At 39.1% G+C, this 26,267-nt stretch overlaps 1 protein-coding gene across 2 annotated transcripts in view; it reads right to left on the bottom strand.

Moving 5' to 3' along the window:
- Positions 1–26,267, bottom strand: part of SNAP91 (synaptosome associated protein 91) — a 63,163-nt gene that overhangs the window by 15,810 nt on the left and 21,086 nt on the right. The window contains exons 5-20 of one of the 2 annotated variants that reach the window (XM_058802750.1): positions 25,147–25,249; positions 23,445–23,538; positions 22,171–22,282; positions 20,744–20,850; positions 19,520–19,561; positions 16,307–16,377; positions 14,909–14,936; positions 13,017–13,126; positions 12,216–12,343; positions 8,357–8,371; positions 8,045–8,215; positions 1,922–2,029; positions 1,140–1,400; positions 855–932; positions 678–749; positions 121–204 (exon numbers count right to left, since the gene is read on the bottom strand). In XM_058802750.1, the coding sequence (XP_058658733.1) occupies positions 121–204; positions 678–749; positions 855–932; positions 1,140–1,400; positions 1,922–2,029; positions 8,045–8,215; positions 8,357–8,371; positions 12,216–12,343; positions 13,017–13,126; positions 14,909–14,936; positions 16,307–16,377; positions 19,520–19,561; positions 20,744–20,850; positions 22,171–22,282; positions 23,445–23,538; positions 25,147–25,249 (1,584 nt within the window). Of the gene's footprint in view, positions 1–120; positions 205–677; positions 750–854; positions 933–1,139; positions 1,401–1,921; positions 2,030–8,044; positions 8,216–8,356; positions 8,372–9,634; positions 12,344–13,016; positions 13,127–14,908; positions 14,937–16,306; positions 16,378–19,519; positions 19,562–20,743; positions 20,851–22,170; positions 22,283–23,444; positions 23,539–25,146; positions 25,250–26,267 lie in introns of those variants that run through there. The other variant, XM_058802751.1, reaches the window with a different exon arrangement.

Genomic DNA, 26,267 nt, shown 5'->3' with positions numbered 1-26,267 from the left:
CTCAGCCCTAAGGCCACACAGAAAAGTTGAGAAGGGGAAACTCGCAGCTTTAGCAAAGCGCAAAGGTAATCAAAATGAAGTGATTCAACTCTGAAGTGGTGAGGAAACAAAAATACCCACCACCAAATAGGTCAATCACACCTGAAGAATCCACCTTTGCTGGAGAGGCAGCGGGTAGAGGAGAGGGGGCTGCAAATGCATCCACTGCAGTAAGCATAGGATAAATCATATTTAGTATCAGCAAGGCAACAGTGATAGCTAAATATTTCAAAGCCACATGGGCTCCAACAGTTAGTACCAGAGGTTTGGTAAATTCGGGTAATAGTCTCCAGAACTGCAAACAGAAAGTGTTACATTTCTCACACAGCAACTGAAAAACCACAGTACTTTAAAGAAAACATTGTTTATTAAGCATTTTCTTATGCTTAGAGGAGGATTTGCTCTCCCAACAACCATATCACTTACTTACTGAACTTCAGTGTCAGCCACTTCATGATTTGCATCTTCAGCAAGTGCACATCTTGAGACCAAAGCAGCAAACCCAAAACTTAATGTGTCTTGATACTTCAGTTTAAAGATGTAAATTGGCAGTAAGTTGATTTTTTTTTTTAAAACTTTTGGAAAAAAAATCCAAACCCAGGAAGTCTGTGGAATGGCCTGTGAAAACAAGCACTCACCAGATAAGAGATCACCAGTGAGAGAACTCTCAGGCACAGGAGAAGCTCCAGGTTGTGGAGATGAAAATGTATCTTCCAGGAAGGAAAGAAAGAACAAGAAGTAAGTATCACTCAAATCAAGTTTACACCATTACACAGGCTCAAAGCAGCAGAGTATCAGAAGAATTCTCTCTTTACCTGTACCAAAGAGATCTATGCTAGGAGTAGCATCAGGTTTAGGTGCTGCAGGCGCATCAGGAGCAGACTCAAATAAATCTAAGGCCAAGAACACAACACATCTTTAACTCATTTTTGAAAGGCAGGACTGAAAACAGAAGTTTCCAATTTTGCACATCATATTTGAAATTAACAGGCTCTCTGCTTTGAAAGCCTAGCACACAACACGCATGCAACAACGAATTGTTCATTTGGTACTCCTGACAGATCAATCCACCAGAATCAAAGAGTTAAAAACAAAATTACCACCAAATATATCTAGAGCAGGAGGAGCGGAGGTGGTGGCGGTAGCAGAAGTGGTGGCAGTAGTGGTGGTAGTGGCAGTAGCTGTAGTAGCAGTAGCAGCAGCAGCAACAGCAGCAGCTGGAGAAGGAGTTGTTGCAGGAACTGGAGTGGCTGCACTAGTTGTAGGGGTAACTACAGGAACAGCAGTCTCTGTTGGCTTCATAGCAAAGAGGTCCAGCTCAGGAGCAGCCTCTGCACTACCTTCGGATGGGGCAAAGGGGTCTTGTAAAAAGGAGAGGGGAAATATATGTGTATGCATACTTAGGATCAGTGAGGGAGGAAGTCAAGAACAAAGCAACTATAGGCAATGCACATACTGCAAATACACGCACGCACACAGAGGAGGCTGCTCTAACATCTAGCTTACTTATCCAGACATGTTACTTAAGTTTTTCTAAAATAAAGACTGTCTAAAAGGCTGAGCAGCCTAGTTACTAGAGGAGAGAAGTTTCAAAGGTTCTTTGATGAGGCCAAAAAACCAAATATGACAAAGGACTATCCAGGCTACTGTTAAAATTCAGCACTGACAGAACTGTTCAGTAGCACTACCAAATAAATACAAAGTCACTGGGACTTGGAAATAGGCAAATTTGTTAAGCATGCTCTTCAGTCTAAGGTTTGTTTTTACCAATTGCAAACAGTATGAAATTTTCAGAAAAACACACTGCCATGTAGTTTAAACAAAAAAAAAAACAAACCAAAAATCAGCAAAACAAGAGACTATCTAATGACATAAAACCCACCATTTCCTGAACATGCATCAAGAGCTGCTGCTACAGGGGTTGGGGTAGCTGGTGCTGCTGCCCCTTCAGCTGCTGCAGGGGCTTCCCCAGGAGAAGCTGCAAAGGCATCTTGGGTGCAGTTTAAAAACAGAAATTAAAAAAACAAAAAGGAATAAAGAACAGAAAAATATAGTAAAAGAACCAAGTTAAATTGCACAGGTAGATCCCCTTATACAACATGAATGTAATTACTCCAACAGCAAGACAACTCATGCAGCGCAAAATGCTTTGTCTCTCCCCCAACCCCACACAAGCAGGTTCTAGACAGGGTTTGCAGAGGGAGCTTCTTGGGTTGCCCACAATAAGCACAGTGAGTGCAAAAGAAGGCATTATTCTCATTGTATAAGGGTTCAGAGCAGCATGCTCATGTACTACCCAAAATCAGCTAATTAACAAAATTAACTAAAGAGGCTATTAACAACTTGCATGCTCAAAGCCTGTATTACATGTGATTAATCTGCAACTGTGAGTTTACTAGCATAGTGCCTTGCACTGTTACAAATAACAATCCAATTACTCTGGTAGATATCTGCAACTACCATTTCTAGTCTTTGAGCCAAGTCAGTCATGCAACATCTAAAAGATTGAACTTACTTGTTTCTTAACAGTATTCCAACTGGATCTTTCTGAAGCCATAACGTGATGCATAGGTTATATTTACTCAGCTTGCTTCAAACAGATCAAGATTGTTCATCTTAACCAATGGCTGGCCAGCCATAACCTGTCTGTCTTTTTAGGATCACTTCTAGGCCAACCAGCCAAGTTAGAGAAAGCGACTAGTTTGGGGTTTTGGAATGACTTGCTCATTAGGATTTTGAAGGTTTTTTTGGTTTGCCACTTGCTCTTCGACTCTTTTTTTTTCTTTTTGTTTGCCAGTTCCTAAATGGCATGCTTAAATTTCAAGCTATGAACAGCATTATTTCTAGGCTTAAACCAGCATTTGTGCTCTTAATTCTATGAAATAGTCCTAATGGACAGTGCCATTTGGACTATCCTCATAGGCAAGCATTTTCTCCACAAAAAAGGACTGCACAATGAGGATTAAAGACTTCAAGATGCTTGTAAAGGATATTTTTCTACTGCTACAAAAATTAGCAAGTTAAAATAATCTTTTGGGGAATACTACAAGTGCACTGTCAAATTAGCACAGGAAAAAGCTTAACATGCTTTAACTTGAATGTCAATTTTAAAATGAAAACAACCATTTTAAAAACAAATTCGTGCCAGGTAATCTAAAAAGCTCAAAAGAACATGCATCGAAACTTCAACAGAAGAGAAGAAAGCCCACTAGTCTTGTACAATAGAATTAAAATGAATTAGTAGCAAAAAATGCCTGCTAATAAGCCATTTCAAATATAATTCTATTTTTCAAGTAACAGGGTTGTTCAACAACAAAACTGGATGGCAGTTGTCCAAGTAAAAACATCAGAATGAGTCAAGCATCCCAGTGCTGTGTGTGTACCAGACACTGGCATGCTCTGTGTGGAAGGAATTCAGCACAGAGCTGAACTGAAGGGTTTTGCATCATCCTGCTTGAGAAGGTGTTTTGTGTAACATCATGTGTGATCAGTTTTGCACTACAGGGCCAGCTTTCAGATGAAGGGGCACCCTGGGCTCTTGCAAAGAAATGTTATTTGTGCCCACACAAGCTTGTAGGCCAACAGCACAGACATTGGTCAACCCTACTTACAATTACCTCCCAGAATGAAAGGATAGACTCCAGATAACATTTAAGGCAGAAATTCAGAATGTAGAGAGCTAGCCACTAGTTCTGTGTTGGGATCACTTCAGCCTCAGAGAGATACCTATTCCTGTCCAGATTTAGGCTATTGAAGTTCCACATATAACAGATAATAATATAATAGATATTAAGGTGGGCACAAGTTCCTTCCAGCCCACAGATGCAAGGAAACAGTTTGGCACCAGCTTTATTTCTTTATTTTTTATTGACACTTCTGTTTAAGGTTCTTGTCAAGCGCTGTAGTTTTTTTAGCATCAGACTTGGGTTAAATGGCAGGTGGGATAAAAACTTCAGTTCGTACTGGAATCTAAATGAAAAATATCATTGTAAAATCTCCTAATATTAGTTACTCTGATTAGTTCAAGAAACCTATACAAATATAGAGACACACCAACCTTAACAGGTGACCCTACAACTCACAGCCTAAACCAAGGGTTTGCCATTGGGTTTAAGGTAGTGCTTAAGTTCTTTTCAAAAGGCTCTGCTGCTCCTGCACAATTTCCCTCTGCTAAAATATAGCCTAACATGCAAAAATGGATACAATTACATCTGCATATTTTATTACTAATAAAGACAGTTTATTTTCTTTTTTGTTCCTTCATATTGTTGTAGTAACGCTACATTTGCACATTCAGCAGCTCAAGAGATTTTATCCCTTTAAAGCAGTCACTGTATTCTTTATATTTTTGCAACTCCTGTCTAAAAAATGAATTTAGCTTTTGACTTCTAGAATCAAGTAACATATGGTCCTCACTTGATTTTCTTGACATCCTGAAAACTTAACAAGATGTTGCTGAAACCTCTGCAAGTTCACACTGCATGGAACACCTGCCAGGAGTGACAGGTATGTATTATGTACTGCATTACACTTGAATTCATAAATATAGTTCTTACTGAAATAACGTGCAACAAGGGGCTTTCAAAGTTGTTAAACACTGAAGTAGTGCTTCAATACATCTTGTCTGCAGAAAAATGTGTTCCTGCTGAGTGATCTCTTTCGTCTCATAAATTCAGGCTTTCTTTGATGCCATAGCATCAATACATGACAAATTTACTCACACAAATGATACAACTGACTTATAATCATTAATGTATTATGAAACGTGAAACAATCCTGTGGAAGTCACAAGTAGAGGAAAGATTATAGAACTGAAGCGTACACAGGAAGCTGTTTCCAGAGTTTTTTCCCTCTTCAGTCACCCTTCATTACTATCTGACATAGAACACCTGACCTGAGTTATAAAGAAATATTTCAATATGCTCAGAGATAGGAAATAATAATAATTATGCAAAGTATTTGTTGTCTGTTTGGTATTTATTAACTAAGTGCTAACTTGCTATACCAGCATGTACCAGCATAAGGGACATTCCTTAGCCCTTAACTGCCAAAAGTCTTCAGCACTTTGCCTGCAGTTTCTTTGCAGGAAGACCATAGTTGTGCCTATTTACAATTCAATTACCTTAATGCCTAATAACTGACATTTGCACAGTGTTTGCCATGACTTGTTACTTGCACTGATTACAGAGTAATCCCACAACAAATTGTAACTCAAGTGCACAATACACATATCCAAAAATACTGTTCTCAAATTTTATTACTGAATGGCATATCAAGGTATTTTGCCTTTCTTCTACCTTTGCATTTCCCTTTCACAGGAAGGATTCCAGCTGCTCTTTGAAAACAGCCTCCCATCTTGTTTGTCTGTGAAACACGATTAGGACTTTCTCAAGTTGGCCCAGGTCACTGGAAGTTGGCCTCTTAATGAGGTGGAGTTCTTTAAAAAAGCTATGCTGGATCAATCCTGCATTTCTCATCTGCTTTCCAGCGCCACACTGGCAATGAACACATAACGCAGATCTTATCTCTCAAAGACAAAGCCCGGCCCTAGGCAGCATGCAGACTCCTATCAGCTGAAGAATCAGCCACACAGTGCAGTCAACAGTTATTCCAAAGCCTCCTCTACTGCTCCTTCCTTCAGCCTGGCTACCTTCCCCCAGCAGCTTTCAGCTTCTTTCCCTACACAGACACTCCCTGAAGACTCTTTACATTCTTTCTCCTGAGATCACTGCTCCTGTACCTTCTGCTACCACACCTGGCCACAAGAAATTGTGTGAAGCAACAAAGCCCTGGCAAGCTGCAAGAAGTTAAGGTGACCTTGAGGACCCTATCTCCAGTAGACCTCAAAGGTGAAATACCTACTTAATAGGATTAAGTGTAAGCATGTCTAGCAACACAAACACTAGAGAGTAGCAGTGTCTGCCCAAAAACGACCACTTATAGCACTGGACACAGTCTTAAATTAACAAGGAATGTTAGCATATGATGCTAGAATATATTTAGAGCACAGCCTTCAGGAAAAAATAAAAAAACAATTCAAACCACGAACAGAGAGATGGAAGTTCAACGCAGACTCACAGATCTTAAAAGGGTCTGTCCACTGGATGTCTTGAAGGCACTGCAAAAGTATCTTTACTGCTGAGTGTGTTTAGAGATTTTTCTTATTGCAAACAAGAGGTTTTCCACTATCATAAATAATAGAATCTCGCTTCATTCTGAAGCATTCCAGGGGAAAAAAAATCAGTATGCATCTAATATATAATCCACTGGAGATTTATTGCATTTGAGTGACAAAATACATTCTCTTTAAAGAAAGAGATCAAGTCACAGAAGTCTGCATACCGCAAGAGTGAAATTCTTTCCGCACTGAAGGGTGAAGCTCCACTTCTTAACACGTGTCACTAAGTTATCTAATGATCAGTTAAATCTCTAGAAACTAAACACATCCTGGTCTTTGCCTGACAAGCCTGGAAGCAGGCACATGATTTGGCAGTAGCTGTTTTTCCAGGCACTGAGTAGTGAAAAAGGTAGGAAAAAAAACTGCATCTTGTTGCTGTAGTACTGGAAGAACAAGCACAGGTAGTTGTTTTTCTAATCCTGTTTCAAGTTTTCCGTGATTTCTATCAATTTAACTATCCTTTCATTTTTTTCAAAAAGTCATATACCTATTACTAAATTAATTAATTACTAAATAAATTACTAAATTACCAAGTTAATAAATTAATAATGTAATTTGAAGTTGTAGTATCCAAGACTGGCTCAACCCCAGTGCTTACATACCATAAATTTCACACTATGCATCTGCAAGGTTATTAATGAGCACAGGCCCTGGCTTCTGCAACAGGCTCCTGAGAGCAACCAACATCAGACTCTCTCTCACTTCTAGTGGCATCCAGAACTTTGCCCATGACAATTTTGAAGATGCTTCTCAACTGGCTGATCTTGTGGCATTTGGATTATTATCAATCTTTGTAAAAGGAGGGGTAAGCAGCAAGTAGCAGTTGTATTCCTTTCTTAGGGCTTTTTAGCATTTTACCAGGGCATATTTTGGTGCTGTCTGTTGAAGCCACTCGTAAAAAGCCCTTCTAACTGGGAATTTTCAGGCTTAAGGAAACACCTTTGTAGTCAAACTGCTTATGTATGAGACCTCTCTGGCAATCCTGTCAGTAGAAGTGATAAATAAACATAGCCCACAGAGAAGATACTGGAATTCAGTTTTGACAGCAAACTTATTCCTGACATCCCCTGTCATGCTGGAAGTATACATGAGAGAAGAGAAAACTAGAAAAATGCATTGGTCAGGTGATCTTAAACATACTTTGTAAATGAGAAGGTTTCTCCATTACTGGGCTGGTATATTGTTAAAAAAATTAATTTCTGACATGCTCTTGGGAAGCCTCCTGCTCCACAGGAGTACCAAGAGAAATGACAACATACAGTGGGAAATGCATTCTTACTCAAGTGGATAGCAGATAACATTAGAAACTGAATGAGCACAAGTAAACTCTAAGATTATTTTTCCTTTTTTTCCTTTACATATTATCGTTTGCATAGTTGACACTTAGTTCAAGTTCATAACCCCTTCAGTTTTCTGCAAATACTTGTGAAATAAAACCCAAATTCCAGATTGCTGAAATGCAGTAATTTCAGCTGGCTCCATACTCTATTTGCAGGAAATACCCAAAACAAACACAACACAGCACAAGCATGACACGTACCAAAGGGGAGGACACTGCCACATCCATCCCTTCAACTACAAAAGCACAGCTGGTTTTCTCAGAAATTGTAGTAGAGTGCATAGTTATTGAATAACGTGGAAACAATTCCTGCTTACCCCCATGTGGACCTGAGACATAAGGTTACCCAGTCTTAAGGTTTACAGTTTTCCATATATTTTTCCATATATCTGCAGCTGGTTAAACCAGAGGCCTTATTATGCAGCTGAGCTCAGTATTGCTTGCCTGCATCACGAACTGGTGTGGAGCACTACAGCAACCAAACTAACCTCCAAAGAGATCCACCTCAGCAGTGGCAGCAGGGACAGTGGTGGCTGTCGTGGCAGCAGCTGTAGTGGTTGCAGTGTCAGTAGTTGGAGCAGCAGCTGCAGTAGGCTCTGGGGCAAACGGATCTGAAATCTGTGGCTCCGAGGTCACACCAGAAAGTGCAGCCAGATTATCTATATGCAACCATGTAATGAAGAGTAAACAGGAAAGGTAAGGGGAAAGGCAAAGACCACATTGCTCAGCTCCAGAAAGCTGGAGCTTTTAGTGAGGAGTCTTAACATACAGAGGTCTTAGAAATCGAAAATACTACTCACCCTCTCCCAAGAGGTCTAGTGATTGTCCATTAAAATGACAGCAGAATAAAAAAACAGAGTAATGAGTAGAACTGCCAAATTGAAGATGTTCATTAGCCAAATGTTCATGCTAAATCACATGTCTAGGTTATGCCTAGAAACATAATTTCTACACTTGCTTTTCTAATATTCAGGAAGTTATTCTGACAGGACAAAGCTCATTCTGTTTAATTACTCTTCAAAGCAGGACCAGTACATCCCCAGAACTCTTCACAGATCAGGCACTAAAGCAAGGATACTTTAGCAGTGAGCAGCTTGCAAATAGTGTTGTTACTTCAGGATGTGATACATGGCATCCCTAGTCCCCAAATACATTCTGAGAGACAAACAGGTGGTGGTTCTTGGACTTCGGACAACTGCCAAGTGCTAAATAAATAAATAAATCAATAGAGCAGCTCCTCTTCAAAAGCCTTTTCTGCATCTATGATAGAGCAAACATGCTCTGCAGGAACAACTAACTCTGTTAACACTTGCTATGAGGAGTATGAATGTTGACAGCACAAGCATAAGCAGACTGGCTCTGCTCCAAGTTTGGCTCCTTAGTCAACTGCTTCTGAAAGCCAATGAAGCATCTTTAATGACAGACTTTCCTACAATTTTATGTCCTCTAAGATCACTCAGATTGAGCTCAAACACAGAGTTCTGTTTTGCCTACATAAAAATCAGCTACGAGATATAAAAACATGCAATAACTAATGAGTCTGTCCTATTAAATTTTTATTCTGTAGTTAGGATAGCCTGAGCTCAGCAGCTCCCTGTTTACTAACCAGTATCTCAGCGTTGCTCCTAGATTCTTTGTACCCATAACAGGGTTATGGGTTCATCTTACCCACACTGAGCAGCAAGCAGAGTCCTGATGCTCTACTGTGGATCAGCATTTGGAAGCAAAATTATTTGAGCAGGAGCAGCCCTGCCTTCACAAATTTGTCTTTATTTTTAAAACACTTATAAAAAAGGCAGCAAAACCCTACATTTTAGTTTGTTTACAATTTTCATAATTGGTTCCTTGGGCGAGCTCTACTTGAGACTGACAGCACAAGCTGAACTAAACCAAAATACCATTCTAAAAGAGCAGAACAGTACATTAAAAATGCAGCACTCTGGTATCCCATTACTGCACTCCAGGTGAATGTCAACAGCTAGACTTGAAATAAACAACTGTTGGCAAACTTTTAAGTTCTATTAGCTCAGTCTTCAATGCCTTTTTATTATTATGTTATAAAACTCAATATAGTGAAGTGACAATTATCCAGCACAGCAATCTATGCTTAGTCTTAATATGGGAATTATTAAAAACAATGGGTTTTTGTACAGTAATATTAAAGTAATAATACTGCTAGCAAATCCATGTTCTAAGGCACACTGTAAGGTAGTTCAGAGCAGAAATTCAAGTCAGTTTGCTTTTATATCCAAGAGTAAAAGCTCACAAAGAGGCAGACTTTGACCTACTGTATGTTTTGTAATACTATAGTCTACTCTACCTGCTAAATGGCTATCTATTCTCCTTGCAGTATGCTGCAAGGCACCAAATTATCCTATCTTGATGGTCTCCTGATACCATAGAAGTGTATATTTTCAGAAGTTATAGTTCACTTGGTAGATGACATATTATGTATTCAGAAATACAGTAGTATACAACAAAATATACAGAGTACTGTACATAACCCCAAATATAATCCAAATATACTGAATATGCCATAATACATAGAATCTACACTGCCAGCAAGACTGAGAAAAGCAGGACTGTTTATTGTTGATATGTCTTAATGCTGCAACGTGAAGTATTTGATATTCACCTTTTCCTAGCTATTCTGAACCTGTAATAACTTCAGTGCTTCTTCCAGCTTCCTCCCTCTAGTACTATTTTCTCATGAGTTCCCACATTCACTTGCTGTAGCCCAGAAGAGTAAGCAGCTCAAGTGGCAGGGATGCATGGTTACACAGCCTCCCAAAATTCCTGGGTGGAATGAAGGTCATTTTGTCCACCCTTCTGCTCAGAACAACAGTGCTCCCAACACCAGAACAGGTCACTCTTGGCTCAGACTACTCAGGTCTTGAAAAATCTCCAGGAATGGAGAGCTCACTAGCTCACATCAGGGATCTGCCTCAGTACTGCCCTATCTTCCAGGTGAAACATTTTTATTCTGTCAGAGAGTTCAAACAAAACCAAATGAAACAAAACAAAAGCCCAACAAAACCAAAACAAAACAAAACCAACAATAACAAAAAGCAAGATTCCAGTGCAGTAACAGGTCATCATACCTGGACTGCAGCCAGCAGTAAAGCAGACAAAGCTAAGCTTACTAAGTTACCAAAATGCTATTCTGAAAGATAAGACTGAAGTGTACTTAATGAGAGTTGCAACAACTCCAGCTATAGGAAAATAATTAGCTGTCCTTTTCTGTCATGGAGTAAGACTAAGGACATTACCAGACAATTTAAAAGTTTTTAAACTTTAATTCAGAAAAATAGAAACACCTAAGTTTCAAACTATGGATGTTTTGTCCAAAAAGAAAAAATTAAACCAAATCAGCTTTCAATTTCTATGCAAATCAATACTTTACAATATTACTGGCTATTTATTTGTATTTCTATTATTGCAGGAATGAGCAACTGCTTAAAAAAGTTAGCTCTTTCAAACATCTCAAAGCTTGTATTTCAGTGCTTGGCAATGACAAAGTAAGACAAATAGGACACAATCAAAATACTGCAGAATAATTAGTCCCAGGCATCCTAGAATAGATGACTCTCTGGTCTTGCTGTCTGGATAAGATTATCTTACTGTTAATAAAACTGACATTTGCAAGGATAAAAAAAGAAATTAATTCAACAGATTAAACTGGAATATGCAATACAGTGTCTACATGACAGCCCTAGCTATCCTCTCTTAATGAAGTGGCTGAAATACAATGTCATCTTTAATGAACTACAACTAAGAACAGAAACAGGGACTGCAGAAGGCACCAGTGGCAGTATGAGCCCTGACAGCAGAGTCAGCATGACTCAGTGTTGCATTCCTGCTGGGAGCAGGCTGGTGAGTTCATTAAGCTGCCACACGGGATCCCTTAAGATTACACCACAACTGGTTTACAACGTATAAATTAAATCACATTTACTGGCCTAATTCCTTGTTTTAACAGAACAAGAGTGAACACTGCCTACATTTACTGTGGTCCTCCAGATCACCAGCTGTTACTGCTGCCTGGAACAACAGGGTCAGATTTCAGAGAGCTGGTTAGTTATTCCTTTTTGAAAGCAGCTAGTCCTCTACTTCTATTTCCATATTAGTATTCTAAGCACACACAGCAGACACTTTAATAAAATATGTCAAGCTTTGTCAGAGGTAATCACACTTGCAGCAGAACTAAGTTGCCACCATTTGCTTTACACACATTTTTGTTTTAAAAGCTATTTTTGTTTCTCCTCCTATTGATCTGTGGCCTTTGCCCCATGAACAGAAGAGCTGGTTTCTGCCCCCACCATGCCAATAAACACACAAGCAGTTCTGGTTCTTCTGTTTTGAAGTGCCTACCCTACCTGCTCACCTTCATCCATCCCCCTCCTGCTCACTTTTAGTCACATAATCCTGGCTCCCTCAGCTTTGCAGTCAGGCCCTTATAAGCAGCTTATACTATTATGCATATCCCTGGAAAGAAGCAGCAGCCTTGAGCTGCAGAGGGATGCCTGACTGTCAGGTCAGCAGAAGCCTGGGAGTGGGTTGGGAACATCCTGTGCTAGCAGAGAAAGAGGCAGATTCCAGTTCAGCCAGGCAAGGAGATGGAGACTGCAAGGAGGGATGCTGACAGTGAGGTTTCTCTACCTCCCCACGAGGTGCCTCCAGCAGCAGCAGCAGCAGCAGCGCCCGCAGGAGCAGGTGCTGGAGCTGCCTGCCCAGCACCGGCAAAATCTGGCTGAAGATCCAAAAGATCACTGGATGGCTTGGAAGAGCTGCCAAGAGAAGGAAGAGACACATTAAATACTGGAGGAATTTGTCCATTTCAATCTTTTTTTTTTTTTTTAATGTCATGACTGGATTAAGGAATCAACCGTAGTTTGGATGAAATAGAGACTTTTTTCCCAGGCTTTAGGATTAGAGCAGTGGCCATAAGCACCTCTAGTGTAGTGAGTCCCAAGAATATGCTACAACCCAGGATGGGAACCTTAACTTACTTCCATTTCCTGATAATGGCATTGCAACAGATCTACAAGACTTAAAAAAAAAACCCAAATAACCAACCAACCAAACAAAAAAACCCAAAAAAACCCAAACCCCAACCCAAATCCAACTAACCAAACCAAAAGAAATCCCACCACAACACCCAAAACAGAAAATGAAAAATTCCAGGCAGTGCCTGAAAACAGAGAAAATAACTGTTGTGACTGAAACCAGCACCATTCTACTTCCATATTTCATCATGCCATGTATGAAAGCAAGAACCCTGCAATTCCAGGCAATGAACTGGCTTTAGGTGGAAGAAGATTGGCAGAACTTCTATGGGTTAAGCCAGTCAGTTATTTATTTAGGAAACCAGATCTTGTTCATCTAGAACATTTAAATACCAAACAATTGACTTTGGTACCTACATCAAGCTCAGTAACTCAAATACACTTTTTAACATACCTGACCGGAGCAGCTGTAGATGAAGTTGCAAAAAGATCAACTGGAGGAGATGTGTCAACAGTTTTTGCTGGAGTAGAACTAGGAGATGTAACAGTTGTGGCTGGAGAAGACTGGAGAAACATTTTAAATATACATTCAATATACCAGCATTTCTCCCCAACCAACTCATGCACAGCCCTAGTTTTAGTTTAAGAACTAAATTTTGACATAATGTCTTTTTATCGTGAGGTATTTTCTCCTCTCAAATAATTTAAGGAAGACTGGACTAAAATTTCAGATGGTAGCAGAGCTGAGAAACCCCAAGGTGACTTCAAAGAAGCAAAAAGTTTCTACAAGGTTTATTTTAAAGGAGTCGTTTCTATAACTGTCAAACTCTTCATTTTGTCTATGGAATTAAATAGCTGTTTGTCCACAACAGCACCTCAGTACTCTAACCACAGAAATGGTGAGAGAAGAGAAATAGTTAAAAGTTTAACTAAAAGTGTGTCTGTAAACCTTCAGAAGAGAGTTTAAAGAGCCATCAACAGCGTTCAGGGTTAAGTCCTTGGGAGGATACAAAAGACAGCTCATCCTATGACTTTCCTCCATTAGCTGCTCAAATTCTGGATAAAGATACTTCAAGTATGGCAAGGACAGACACCCAGGAGAGTATACTGCAACTCCTCTGTGAACTTGAAGACTCAAGTTACCTTGTAGAGTGTCAATTTAATTCCAAAAGACACTCTAAGCTTTGGTACAGCATCTCACATGCTAGAGATCCTTTACCTAACAACTGAAAACAAGTCCTAATTTTAGTATTGTTTGCCATTCTGACCACTTGCAAGAAGGAAAAAGAATGGCAAATTTGAAGAGATTTTCTCCTGAATTCTTCTACTGTCATCCCATCATCATAACTCTAGCAGATGGGTGTAAGCTTTCTGGACTCTCTTCAAAGCTTTAGGAAGGTTTGAGACTACAGTGGTCCCAATCCCTCATGTGCATCAAGGAAGAGGTGGTTAAAGCCGTAAGAACACTGTCTGAGCCATCATTCTCACCAAACTGCTCTCATAAACAGCAGTTGTGGGGGTTACTTTTTTGTTTTGTTTTCTTTTGGTTTTGTTGTGGCTTTTTTTTAGTAAAGGGCTTTTCAGAAAAAAATTTAAGAGCTTTCTCTAGAATCAAGCATTGAACCCCCTGCATTATCTTCAGAAGATTTAATTGAGTTTTTCCCCCACAGCATCCATTATGAGACACAGCTATGGCACCTGGCAATGTTCCAGGGATACCAGGAGCTACTATTACTAACACCATAAAGCTCATTAGTTTATCTGACACTCAAACCAAGGCATTTTCACTGGCTACTCTTGCTTTAAAATAAGGTCAGCAATCTCACTACTGAAGGTCATTTCTCAAACTAAGTATATTGGATGAAAATTTTCTTCCTTTCTTCCTATCTTTTCACATGAACGTGGGCTTAGAAGAGCCAGAACTCCTTCCTAGAAAGCTATGGAAGGAGTGAAGGACTTGGAGGAGAAATACACTGCACTGGAGCAAGTTTCTTGGTGACATGAGAATTAAGGTGGAATGAAAGCAAAAAAAAAAAAAAAAAAAAAAAAAGAAGTTGAGATAAAAATATATGTATCTTTTATGCTTTCACAAGGAGAAGTCACCACATCCGGGTGTAATTCCTTAGCATCCTGACTGTCACAAGCACTGCAGCCCTTCAGAACAGTGATATGATCTTATGGGGCCACTGTTTATAAAGACATTAAAAGATCTAATTTTGTCAATTAGGTGGCAAAGTCTAAAAAGCAGAATAAGAGATGGACATTTAACTCCTTACAATGTTCTAAACCATATCTAAACCATCACCTGAACAAGAATTATCTAGTATAGCAACTGGCAGTATTTACCTTGCTCAGAGGAGAAGGAGCCCCAGATCTAGAAAAAAAAGGGGGTTTTCAGATAAGTACAGCTTTAAAACTACGCTTCTGATCATCAAAACTCTTGCAAAAAGACCAAAACCTAAGCATGAAAGCTTTCTGAAGATCTCTTCAGTTGCATGCCCTCTACATTTCTCAAACTTCCATGTGCCACTTTAGACAAGAAATACAAATTTTACTTCAAATCTTAAATAAATCTTTTAAGCTAACTGGCATCAAAGGATTATTCTGCCTTTTAAATAAGCTCTACTAAATGGAGGAAATGCAGAGATGCATGCAAATACCTTGCTTTGAGGCCTACAGGAGCCAGCAGGAAAGAGTTACTGGGGCAAGATGTCACCATATTAGAAAACCATGCAACACCAGCAGAACACCACCAATACTGAAGCAATTCTCTAACATAAATCTTCTGAGGATGTGTCAGAAAATTTTCAAAGTCTACTTTCTTTTAAAGAAAGTCAGAATTACTTGAAAATAACTACATTAAAAAGTATGAAAACTGTGAGTTGGAAAGTTCAAGCTGAAAGTTCTCCCACACGCACAAAAATCACACTAACAGTAACTGACAGAGCCTTAATCATAACTTAAAATGCACGTCAGTGCATTTGTTTGCTTTCATTATGAGTTATGAAAATACTGCTACATATTTTTAGAGCTGCTTTGATCTAAGAGATGAAAGGAGGAGCTGAAGATAAGGCTGCACCAGTATTGAACTAGCATCCATCCCATAAGTTACTTGAATTGGGTAAGTCCTAGGAGCTGCAGAATAGATTAGAAGATTTCCGGATCTTCTAATCACAGAAATGACAAAAAAATAACTTAATGACTACATACAAAAGCAAAGAGCAGTTTAGCTCAACTCAAAGAAAATATCTATTTCTAAATGTTCAAGAAAATCTTTTAAAAATACATATAATCATGCCTGCAAGTAAGTGATGTGTAAAGGTATGTACTTACCCTTCACTAAATTGCAAGGATAGCAACAGTAAAAGAGAAAACAGAGGTTTAGCTTAATCCTTCCTAGACTTAGCCATAGCAAGTATCTAGTATGAAGAGGCAAAATCATTAGAAAAGAAATAGATTTTGACGATAAAAGCCTTGGCAGCACACAAATCCCCAGTTTCTTCTAGTTTTCCTCAAGTAATTTCAGTTCATTTTGGAAAGTGTCTAGTTGTTCTGTGTGTTTCCCCCACCCCCATTAATCAAAGAAAAGGTTGCCATTAAGATGACTTTGTAAAGGAAAGCAAAAGCCTTGTCTTATTTTCTAGGTAAGTGACAAAAGGAGGTTGGGGGAGGCAAACCTAAACATCAAGTAATCTCACACTGTCTCCATTATGCCTAGGTACATGGTACAACATATATACCTACTTGTTGCCAGGTTTTTTTCCTTCCAGTGAGTTCAGATGTTGCTCAAGGGTCTCCATGAGACTGCTGGGAGCCTTGAAAGTGAAAACAAAGATACACATCTCAATGTATTGCAGCAATCTAACCACAGCTTGAAATCCAGCAGCAACTTCCCTGAAGTCCATGATGTGCATGCTCATGCAGTTACTTTATTTACATCAGTGTGGAAACAGTGGATTTCCATGCTAGAAGTATTCAGGTAAAGCCAGTTTTAAAAAATGCATTACCGCATCCAAATTTGCAGAGAGAAAATATTTACCTCCACTATACAGCACCTGAAGCCTAAATCCAGGATGTGCTGCTCATCATGTTTAAACCAGTGTTAAACATGCACAGCATCCACAGGGTTGATTTTAAGATTCATGGGTTCAAGGACACACTTGGTTTTGCTGGTAGTGAGATCCCTCACCATCCCCTTTCATGATCAGAGGGTTAGAAAGCACTCGCAGCCTAAACAAAAATTCCTTTCCAATGCCCCCAGAAGGAGCTACCTTTGGCTCAAGACTCCCAACATCACAAACCTTACAGCTGTTCTCAAAATGGTACCCTGGCAGAGGTTACTGTGCAGCTAGCTTGAAGTGCACAAAGATTTCTATTTTAGACTTCTATAAAAAACTAGGCTTTTTCAGGCATCCCTGATCTTACATTTTATTTTAAGCAACCTTTTTGTGGTCAGCAGCCAATACCCACAGGCACTTGCTGTTACAATGGCAGATAGAAAAAGTAGCTGTAAATGCACACTGGGCTTAGCTATTCCAGTCTAAAAATAGAGCCTGAATAAGAAGACTGGAAGATCAACAAGGAGGGAAGAAACCCCTGAGAGACACAGTAGCATATAATAATTGAATATTTCATCAGGGTTAAAAGTTCATCAGTTCATCAGTCTCCAAACAGGGAATTCTCTTTACCAGTCTCTTTCAGATCAACCACAATTCCTGACAGCAATATCTATGATGCTTTTCATAAATAACATCTTTAATTTCAGGGCAGACATAATTATCAAACAAGTCAGTTTGTGATGCTTGGAAACGGGCAATCCTCTGCTCCTACACTGAAAAACCAGCTGGCTGGCTGAATCAGATCTCTCAGGATGCATAGCACCTGCTAGTACCAATGCACAGCTGTACAATGCACACTGCCTGCATATTGATTTCAGCATTAAATCCAGTAACTTAACATATCCAGAAATTTAAAACGCTCAAAATAATCTTAAATGACAGACTGAGTTTAAATACATCCTACATATATAAGCAATGAAGAGACATCTTGACCTTGCTGCTTTTACAGGCATATTTATTAACTTTTAATTCATTTGGGCATAATAAGAATTGGTTAAACACAAGTGACCTAGCTGTAAGAATTCTCCAGCAAAAAGTAAAAGGTAAAACAAAAAATTGCAGAGAGATTCAGACTTCTACATATTCAAAAAGGCTCTATTGTAAGATACAGTTGAACACATAAGTAAAAGCTATGTTTAAAAAGAAATGTTAAAAAAAAAAGATTGCATACTGTTACCAGTTATGTCTAGACATTTTAGACGGCTTTCCAGTATATTCAAAAGCTATATTTAATATATACATTAAATAAAGCTATATTCCAGTATCTTCAAAGCTATATTTATATAGCTTTCCAGTATATTAGCCAAATGTTTCTTAAAAGCCAGCAAGGTAATATAAAACTTATCTATCAAACAGAACTCAGAGAAGAAGCTTCAGAAAATTTCTACTCAGATGCAACAACTTGGACAGGAAATTCTATCTGGTACCCAATTTTCAACAGTAAACATCACTTAATTTCTTCTAGATACTGCTTTAACACTAGACAATCTATCAGCATTGTGCTGGAACCTTAGTATGGGTTCCCCACTAGCTACTAGGGACAAAACTGTCATACTTTAGGAAATGCCAGTAAATAAAAATAAGCCAGGATTTTTAGCTGCTAAGATGCTTTCTCAGCCTCCAAAATTTTGCAGGCAAACTATAAAGTCCAAAGATGAAAACTATCAACTCAAAATACACTATTGGCATCACTTGTCTAGCTTTACAGAGTATGTACACATGGAGTGCCAACACAACCAACTTCTTGCAGAACACTACCAATTATTGCCATGGCTTGCTATAGGAGTATAGGTGTACCATTGATACTACATAGAATTATGTACCAATTGTCAGCTGAAATTCAGTTTTACTATTCACCTGTTATTTATTTCTCTCTGAAATACTCTGTCAAGGTCTCATCCATAGGCTGTACAGCATGCTAGCCTTAGCAAGTGAGTCCCCAGCCGCCTTTGGGAGAGTACAGCTGTGAGGGACCACCTGAGCAGAGACTGAAGTGGTCAGAAGTTGGATGAGATGATCATTGGAGACCCCCTTCCTTCCAAAAGAGCAGTTCTATTCCAAAGTGCTGGCTCATGGGGTGGAAGGTAGCAGTAACCAAGGTGCTGCTGAGCAAGTGCAGCACTGACTGATGACACAGAACAGGCTGAAGCAGATAGAAGTGCCACAGAAATTTATAAAGTATATTTCATTAACTGGTTTCCAAGTGATTTCTCCTGGTTTAAGGACTGAGTTCATCACAGACTGCACTGTCTGTGAGAAAGAAGAGCCCCTGAGGTACAGAGTCAGGGGAAAACACTGCATCAGCTATTTCAAGATTAGGTCTGATACTGCACACACTGCTTTTGTCTGCTGAAAGGGTGGCCAGACTTTATAGCCCCATTGTATCTGAAATCCACAAAGATTAACAATCCCCATCTTCTCATGATGCCTCACTTTCAGAATTTTTAAGTGGTGTTTAACTGAGAGAGACACTATTCTGATATTGATTTAAACCAGGCTTTCAAGATCCTATCAAAAACTGCATCAACAATAACTATGAGAACAGTTGGGGTGTGCAGCTGCTAAGTTGTCTGGGTTGCTCTTATGTTCCAGCTTTGCTGGCATCAAATCTGCCACAGGTGAACTCTTCATCATGGATCTCCTGTAAGTAAATATCCTCTTCACATTAAACACAAAGCCAGGCACCCAGGCCAATTTGTAAATGATCCTTAAAATGGATCAGCAGCTACAGCATGTTAGGTGGCAGGACTTCACCAACATTTGCATTCCTGCTGTGCTTTCCTAATTACAGAACTTTTATTTATTTCACAAATGCAAAAAGACTACAAGAGAAGCTTACCTGTGTAAGATCAGGGATATCACCTTTGTCAATTCCAACTTGCTGTGGAGATAAAAGAGTAAAGGTAAAATCTAAGTGCATTATTCCACTGTAGCAGGCATTAATTTTGAGTAGAACTGCTCTTCAACTATAAGGCACCCTGTCTTTGTAAAAATACTACAAAGTTAGAAAGGACATGTCCATCTTTCCAGTAGCTACCTTCAAGAACCTGCAGCACTTTTCTTCCCCCCACAAATTAAATATCCATTTAAAATAAAAGGATAAGAAAATGGAGCTTGATTTCACACACATGGACCTCATACTCTATACTGAAATACACTGGTTATATACTGTTGTCTCAGAGGAGAGCAAATTAAGGTCTCAGTCTGCCATCTTCTATTAATGGCCCTGTTGCTTCATGCTGTGTTTCTTCAGAGGGACTGCTAGTTCAGCTTTTGGAGAAGAAGAGCAAGCCCCACTTCACCTCTTAATCCTGAAGGAGAGTCACTGTAAACCCCTGTCCAAAAAGCTGACATGTGTCCCTAAAGTACTTTACTCCCTCAAGTTCAATATTCATATCTGAAATTACAAGCCATTAAGGAGTCTATCAGGCTTCTCTGTAGATAAGTCAATTAGCAAAGAAACAAACTTCTTTTCAGCTCATTACTACTGTCCATTATAATGAAGTATGAAACATGGAAAATGTGCACCCTGTGCCAAAGAGCCAACTACCACAAATGAGACTCCAGCAAAGGAGTTAATTAACCATGTAATATCCCTATTATCCACATAAGAGGATGATAACAAGGAGCAAAACGAGGACCATCTCACATTACAGTTAACTTAATGCTGGCTGCAAAGACTAAAAAAACAGACTTAAAAAATCTGCATGCTTCTATTTCCAATTGCTGTATTTTCCTCTAATGTTCAACCCTGTCCTAGAAGTATGCATTTACCACAGCATTTCTCAAAAATATTGGAACATTTGAAGTTATGTCATCTGTTAATTTAACCAGGAAAGCTGAGTTTGGCTGCACCATAGAGACATGTAGAAGTCCTAAGCAGGCCTAATTATGAGACCTGAAGAAGCAGATCCAAGATCCAGATCCAATGGATCCAAGATCCTTTGAGACAGATGCTTAACAAGTGCAATTAATATTTTACATTGGTGCTAACAAACAAACAAACAAAAAATAATCACAAAATACTTAAGTGCTGGCCTCCAGAAGACTCAAAGCCACTTACCTCTGCAACTTTAAGAAACTCTGATACTCTGGTCATTCGAGTTAGAAATCGTTTGTAGATTTCAAGAGCATCTTTACATTGTCCCTTTTTCATTTCAAAAAATTTCTCTAAAGAAATAATGTGGTAAATTTCAGTTAAGATGTCTTACATTAGGTCCTATATCAGCAAGTCTTGTTTTCACAAAAATCATGTGTCAAGAATATGCCATTGCATTAATATTTACATTTACTACTTGGACATTAATCTAGTGGCATCTCTTGCCTAGTATAAGTTTAGAAGTTGGGCTTGCTGAGCTGCTGAAGAATTACACAGGCCATAAAATTGAACCTCAGCTAGCCACAGCACTGCCTGGGATGTCACTTTTTTAAAGACTGAAAAGTAAGCAGGCAAAGCATCTACTAACTTAAAATTCAAAATAATTAAGGATACATAAACACATACTAATATTTGTCCTTTTCAAATTGTCTTCACTCCAAAGAACTGTATTTTTTTTACTTAAGTAGTCCATTTATGTCCATTATTAAACACAGCTGCCACATATTTCAACCCAAACTTACACTTCAAGTAGCAGTAGACAGTGAAATTCCAACTGAATTTTTATGCCTAACCCATTGTGTCATGCTGGTGATCACACCAGGCTGCCTGAGCTTCAGAAAATGCTCACAGCCTCCTTTAGACTATGTAGGCTGATGGTAAGTAGGATTGTGGAGGGGATCCAGCTTTGGCAGTCATGCTTTCAGGCAGATCAGAAATGTTATTCAGCAGTATATGACTTCATACAAGGCTATCACATAATGTTATCACTCTCTACAACTACCTAAAGGGAGGTTATAGCCAGGTGAGGGTTGGTCCCTTCTCCCAGGCAACCAGCAAGAAGACACAGCCAGGAAGGCTTAGGTTGGACATTAGGAGGAATTTCTTCACAGAAGGGGTGAGCAGACATTGGAATGGGCTGCCCAGGGAGGTGGTGGAGTCACCAACCCTGGAGGTGTTTAAGGAGAAACTGGATGTGGCACTCAGTGCCACGGTCTAGGTGATAACGTGGTGTACAGTCACAGGCTGGACTTAATGATCCCAGGGGTCTTTTCAACCTAATTGATTCTGTGATATATAACAAAAGAATGTGGGCATCTTAAAAATGCAAAAGCTTCTAACTTTGCAGGGCATATTACACATGCTGACACAGCACTGTACATTTCTTTAAGCACAGATATGGTCACTATCTTGAAAGTGTCTTTTTTAAGGACATGTGATGATCCAGCCTCAGATAAATACTAATGTAAGAGGGTACAGCTTAAATTTTTCTCTCATTTCAGACTAGAAGAGTCAAGAAAAATGTAGCTTTAATGAAAGTAAAAAACTGAAGCAGATCTGAAACTCATTCTTTACTCACGTATGGTATGTGAGATAAAAGCCGGGTTACTTACCTAGTAAGTTAATAACCCCATCATTGTAGCAAGCAAAAAGCTTGATGAGATCTTTAAACAGAAGCATGAATGCAGCATTTATGACACCATTTGTCAGTTCATTTGGATGAACCTGCAAATAAAATATCAGTTATTTACAAAACAGGTGTCAAATGCAAACATTTTGGCTTACATCAGGTACTTGGTGCTGTTATAGACAGAATCCAGCACTGAAGTTTTCATGCTAAGACACTGAAGAGAATTTTGATTAGCAGATCAAGGATTGCTTCCCCCACCACTCCAAAACAATCCACTATAGCAGAGGAGTACCCACATAAACAGTAAGCATCTTAGCTCTGTCTCCTTCACTTATCATAGAGAATAGGAAGGCAGAGATGCTGTTTACAGTTTTAATTAAATGGACAAAAGATGTCAGTTTATAGCAGAGCTCAACAAAAGCTTAATAGTCTATGAGATAATGTATTTGGATTAATGATGTCAAGATCCTTTCTCACATTAACTTGGGAAGAAAATATGTGCTTATTTATTAAAAGGTCTTTCTTTTCTTAAAAATATCTCCTCTTCTGAGAGCACTATCACAATTCCTAAGCCATTTAAGGAACAGAAAGCACAATGAGACATGTACTTCAAAGCCTTTCCTCTGAGAGCTGTAGTGGGCTCTTCCACCTCAAAAATGTATCTTGCTGCCCACCAACAAGAGAAGAACTAATTCCTTCAAAAACCTCTTTGAAATGTTACACTGTGGCTTCTACAACAACTGATTCCTGTTTTTATCCTTAGGTCAGATAAACAATCCCACCAGCATTCATAGCATGATAAATGTATTGTACACACTTATTTCTATGAACAGTCTACATTACAGCAATTAGCCAATTTAGTCCACAGCTGAAAACCAGATGATGATTTTGAGGAAGCCAAACAATGTACATATGGTATTTTAATGGGGTTTTTCCTCCCCTCAAAAGAAGTTGGTTGCCAAGAGACAGAAAATAGTGTTCAGTCCTGCTTTGTCCATTTCTTCCCCCTGACTGATGCAGAAGATGAAAATCCAAGTTCTCTCTACAAAACCAAAAGTGCAAGCTTTACATTTCATGCATATGGGCAAGGGTCATCCTTGGCCATGATACCTCAGTGGGACACTGAAAACGGGATTTTTTGGCCCTCACTAAGGGATGAGGAGTAAAGCATTACCTACAAGGTGAAAGGTGTTCATTATAATGCATCATTTATAAGTCACTGCCCAGTGTTAATACTGCTTCAGCTTCAATACATACATCAAATTCAAGTAGTGCATCAATTTGTTCCTGTAATATTGGCATACTCTTCAGCAGCTTTTCAGGAGCCATTGTTCTCATTACACCTTCAGCTCTGCAAGAGGGAATACAGATTAGAATCCATGCTGTTTCCTCTCTCCCATCCCCCAAACTGATCTGTTGTCTAAAATTTATGCTTGAAACACCTATACCTCATTTCAAACCATTTCAAAACCACAGTCTGATTCTCCTGCTTCTCATGTCATCGTGAGAGCTGGCATGAAAAATCCTTTGCCCAGCCACCCTTCCTGACAGCAAACGAGGAAAGGTTTTGTGTTAGAGTGATGAATGCAAGAGATTGATCTCATTATGGAAAGATGACACTGGGAGCTTAAATGACTAACTAGAAATACTGTCACAGAAGTACCTAGAGAACTGATATACTTTGTGCACCAAGTTTATTATGAATAACTAATGACAGCTCATTGCTGACATGTCCATGGATGAGCAGCATTCCTTAAGTGTCATCCATAGTCTTATAGCAGTCATCAAGCATTGTCATTTTTATCTCTGATTATGACAAATCTGCACAAACGTCATTATGTATTGCCCTGTTCTGGCTGCAGACAGGTGTATATATATGCAGACTGGAAATGCATACCACTATTCTTACTTATTTTATGCTATATTCTGAAGCAGCACCTTGTTCTAAGCACCAGAAATAACAGGCATAGAAAGCCTTTCCAGGAATTTAGATCAAGGCAGGAACAGTATGATCCCCAGCAGCCCAAACTTAACTTCATTTAACACAAATGTTCAAGAGTGAACTTGTATGGTCCCCACTAAGGGAATGGTTTCCAGCTAACAGCAAAGCTGCTGTGGTGGACCCCAGACTTCCTGGCTGTTTGAGAAGCAGGAGAGAACAGCCTGGTGGTGATGCCTGCATTAACAGGTCAGAATCCCAAGCTGCAGAACACACCAGAACTGTCAGAAGGATCCTGTATGCAATTCATGATTAGCAGGAGCATCTTTAGTATGCCCTCCATCAAGCTGCACCTTCAGGGGGTGTTAAGCCACTTACTGTGCCAACAGTGCTTCAAGAGAGCATCTAGAACTCTTAATGTCCCAGTTAGAGCAGTCAGAGACCAGAAAAATGTCCTCATAAATACCAACACACAACTCTGTGCTGGATCAATTTAATTTTTTTTAACACAGTTCTTGTGGGAAATAAAGCCAGCAGTTTACAGGCTTATTCTGTTCAGTTTATAACTGCTTGCTCTCTTGCCTGCTAATAACTTCAGGTGTTCACTTCAGGCTTTGTTTGCAATCAGCCATCTCTCTTAGGGAAAGTGTCTGGAGAGTAATGAAACATCCTAAATGTAGTTTCAGAGTGTCTCCTTCTCCAAATCCTAAACTCAGTCTCACTGCAGCAAAGTTTAATTAGGGTAAGATTTAAACCTAGCATTAAATGCTCCCAGTTTTACAAGGCATCTTATTTTGGTCTTCAATATTTGTCTTACTACCCAGAGTAAGACAAATACCCTCTCCTCTTTGGGCAATTTTTAACCAATTCCAAGTACTTTAAAAATAAGGTTTTTCATTGTAGCTACACAAACCATATAACAACAAAGTCACCGAGAAACTAAAACTAAGTGTAATGCCACAATAAGGAATTTCATGGGTCAGACAACTTTATTTATTTACATATCTAAACTTTGCTTACCCCTTCTTCACTCTTGCAAAGTCAAATGCCATTTGTCTGTAGGAAAATGCTTTTTCATTCAAGTATCTACTATAACGCCTTATAAAGGTGGACATGTCATAACCTGCAAAAAAAAAGTTTAACATTTTATTATTAATTTTCATGCTTGTCAGAAATTCTTTAGTGAATTATAAGATACAGCCAACAGATCCCAAGATTCTATGATTTCTGTTACACTGTGCAATTTCACATACAGAACAGTCATTACAAGACATCTTTCAGCTTCTGAAGAAAAATCAGCAGTAGCACAGCAAAACAATCTATCACTGTCCTCTATTTCCAACAGATTCATACAATCCACCAGTAGCATGGTTCCAGGGGAAACCTGCTACAAGCCCCCACACAGTTATGGGGTAACATTACTTGGTGGCCAAAAAGTTACCCTTCTATTAACAGGGGGAAAATATCAATTTAACAAAAAGGTTTTACTGAACTGGTACATGACTTCCAGGACAAAGTTCAAGTTCAACTTAAACACTCTTGATGTTTCATGTATGTTAGCCACTTTGACTCTTATATGGACCTTCAAAATCCTCCTGACTTGGTTTACCAGAACAAAGAAATCATGATGACATCCCCAGAGATTCCTGCCTTCCTTGAACTGTTACACCAGAAACACTCAAGGCACGTATACTGTACAAGGCATCTCAAACTTCAGTGACTTTCAAGCCTATGACACCTGAGCAGTTAGTATTACAGCCTCAGTTTCTTTCTCTGAGGCACAGAAATGTGTGCAGAAGGCAACTCATCTTCCTCTTCAATTCAGGCCCCTTTTTGCTACCTTCTAACAATCCACACCCCTCAATTTAGTCACTGACTATATTTCCCCTTAATATCTTTCATCATTAAGTATCCCTGCCAATTCAAGCATAACACTACAAAATGTGATGCCTCATTATCTATGATACACTGTGCATTATCTATGAAATGGCAATCTAAGTTTAAAGAAAGTAGTGAAGAACACAAATGCATTTAACAAAACAATTGTTGGCAAACACCAGTGTCCTTCAGCATATATATAGACACATATATCGTGTTTAGCTTAGAGGAACACACTCAGTATTTGTTTAGCTTTGCTCCTT

This window comes from Ammospiza caudacuta, chromosome 3 (genome assembly GCF_027887145.1).
Source record: "Ammospiza caudacuta isolate bAmmCau1 chromosome 3, bAmmCau1.pri, whole genome shotgun sequence".
NCBI classification, from domain to species: Eukaryota; Metazoa; Chordata; class Aves; order Passeriformes; family Passerellidae; genus Ammospiza; species Ammospiza caudacuta.
This window is presented reverse-complemented; position numbering and strand designations above follow the sequence as displayed.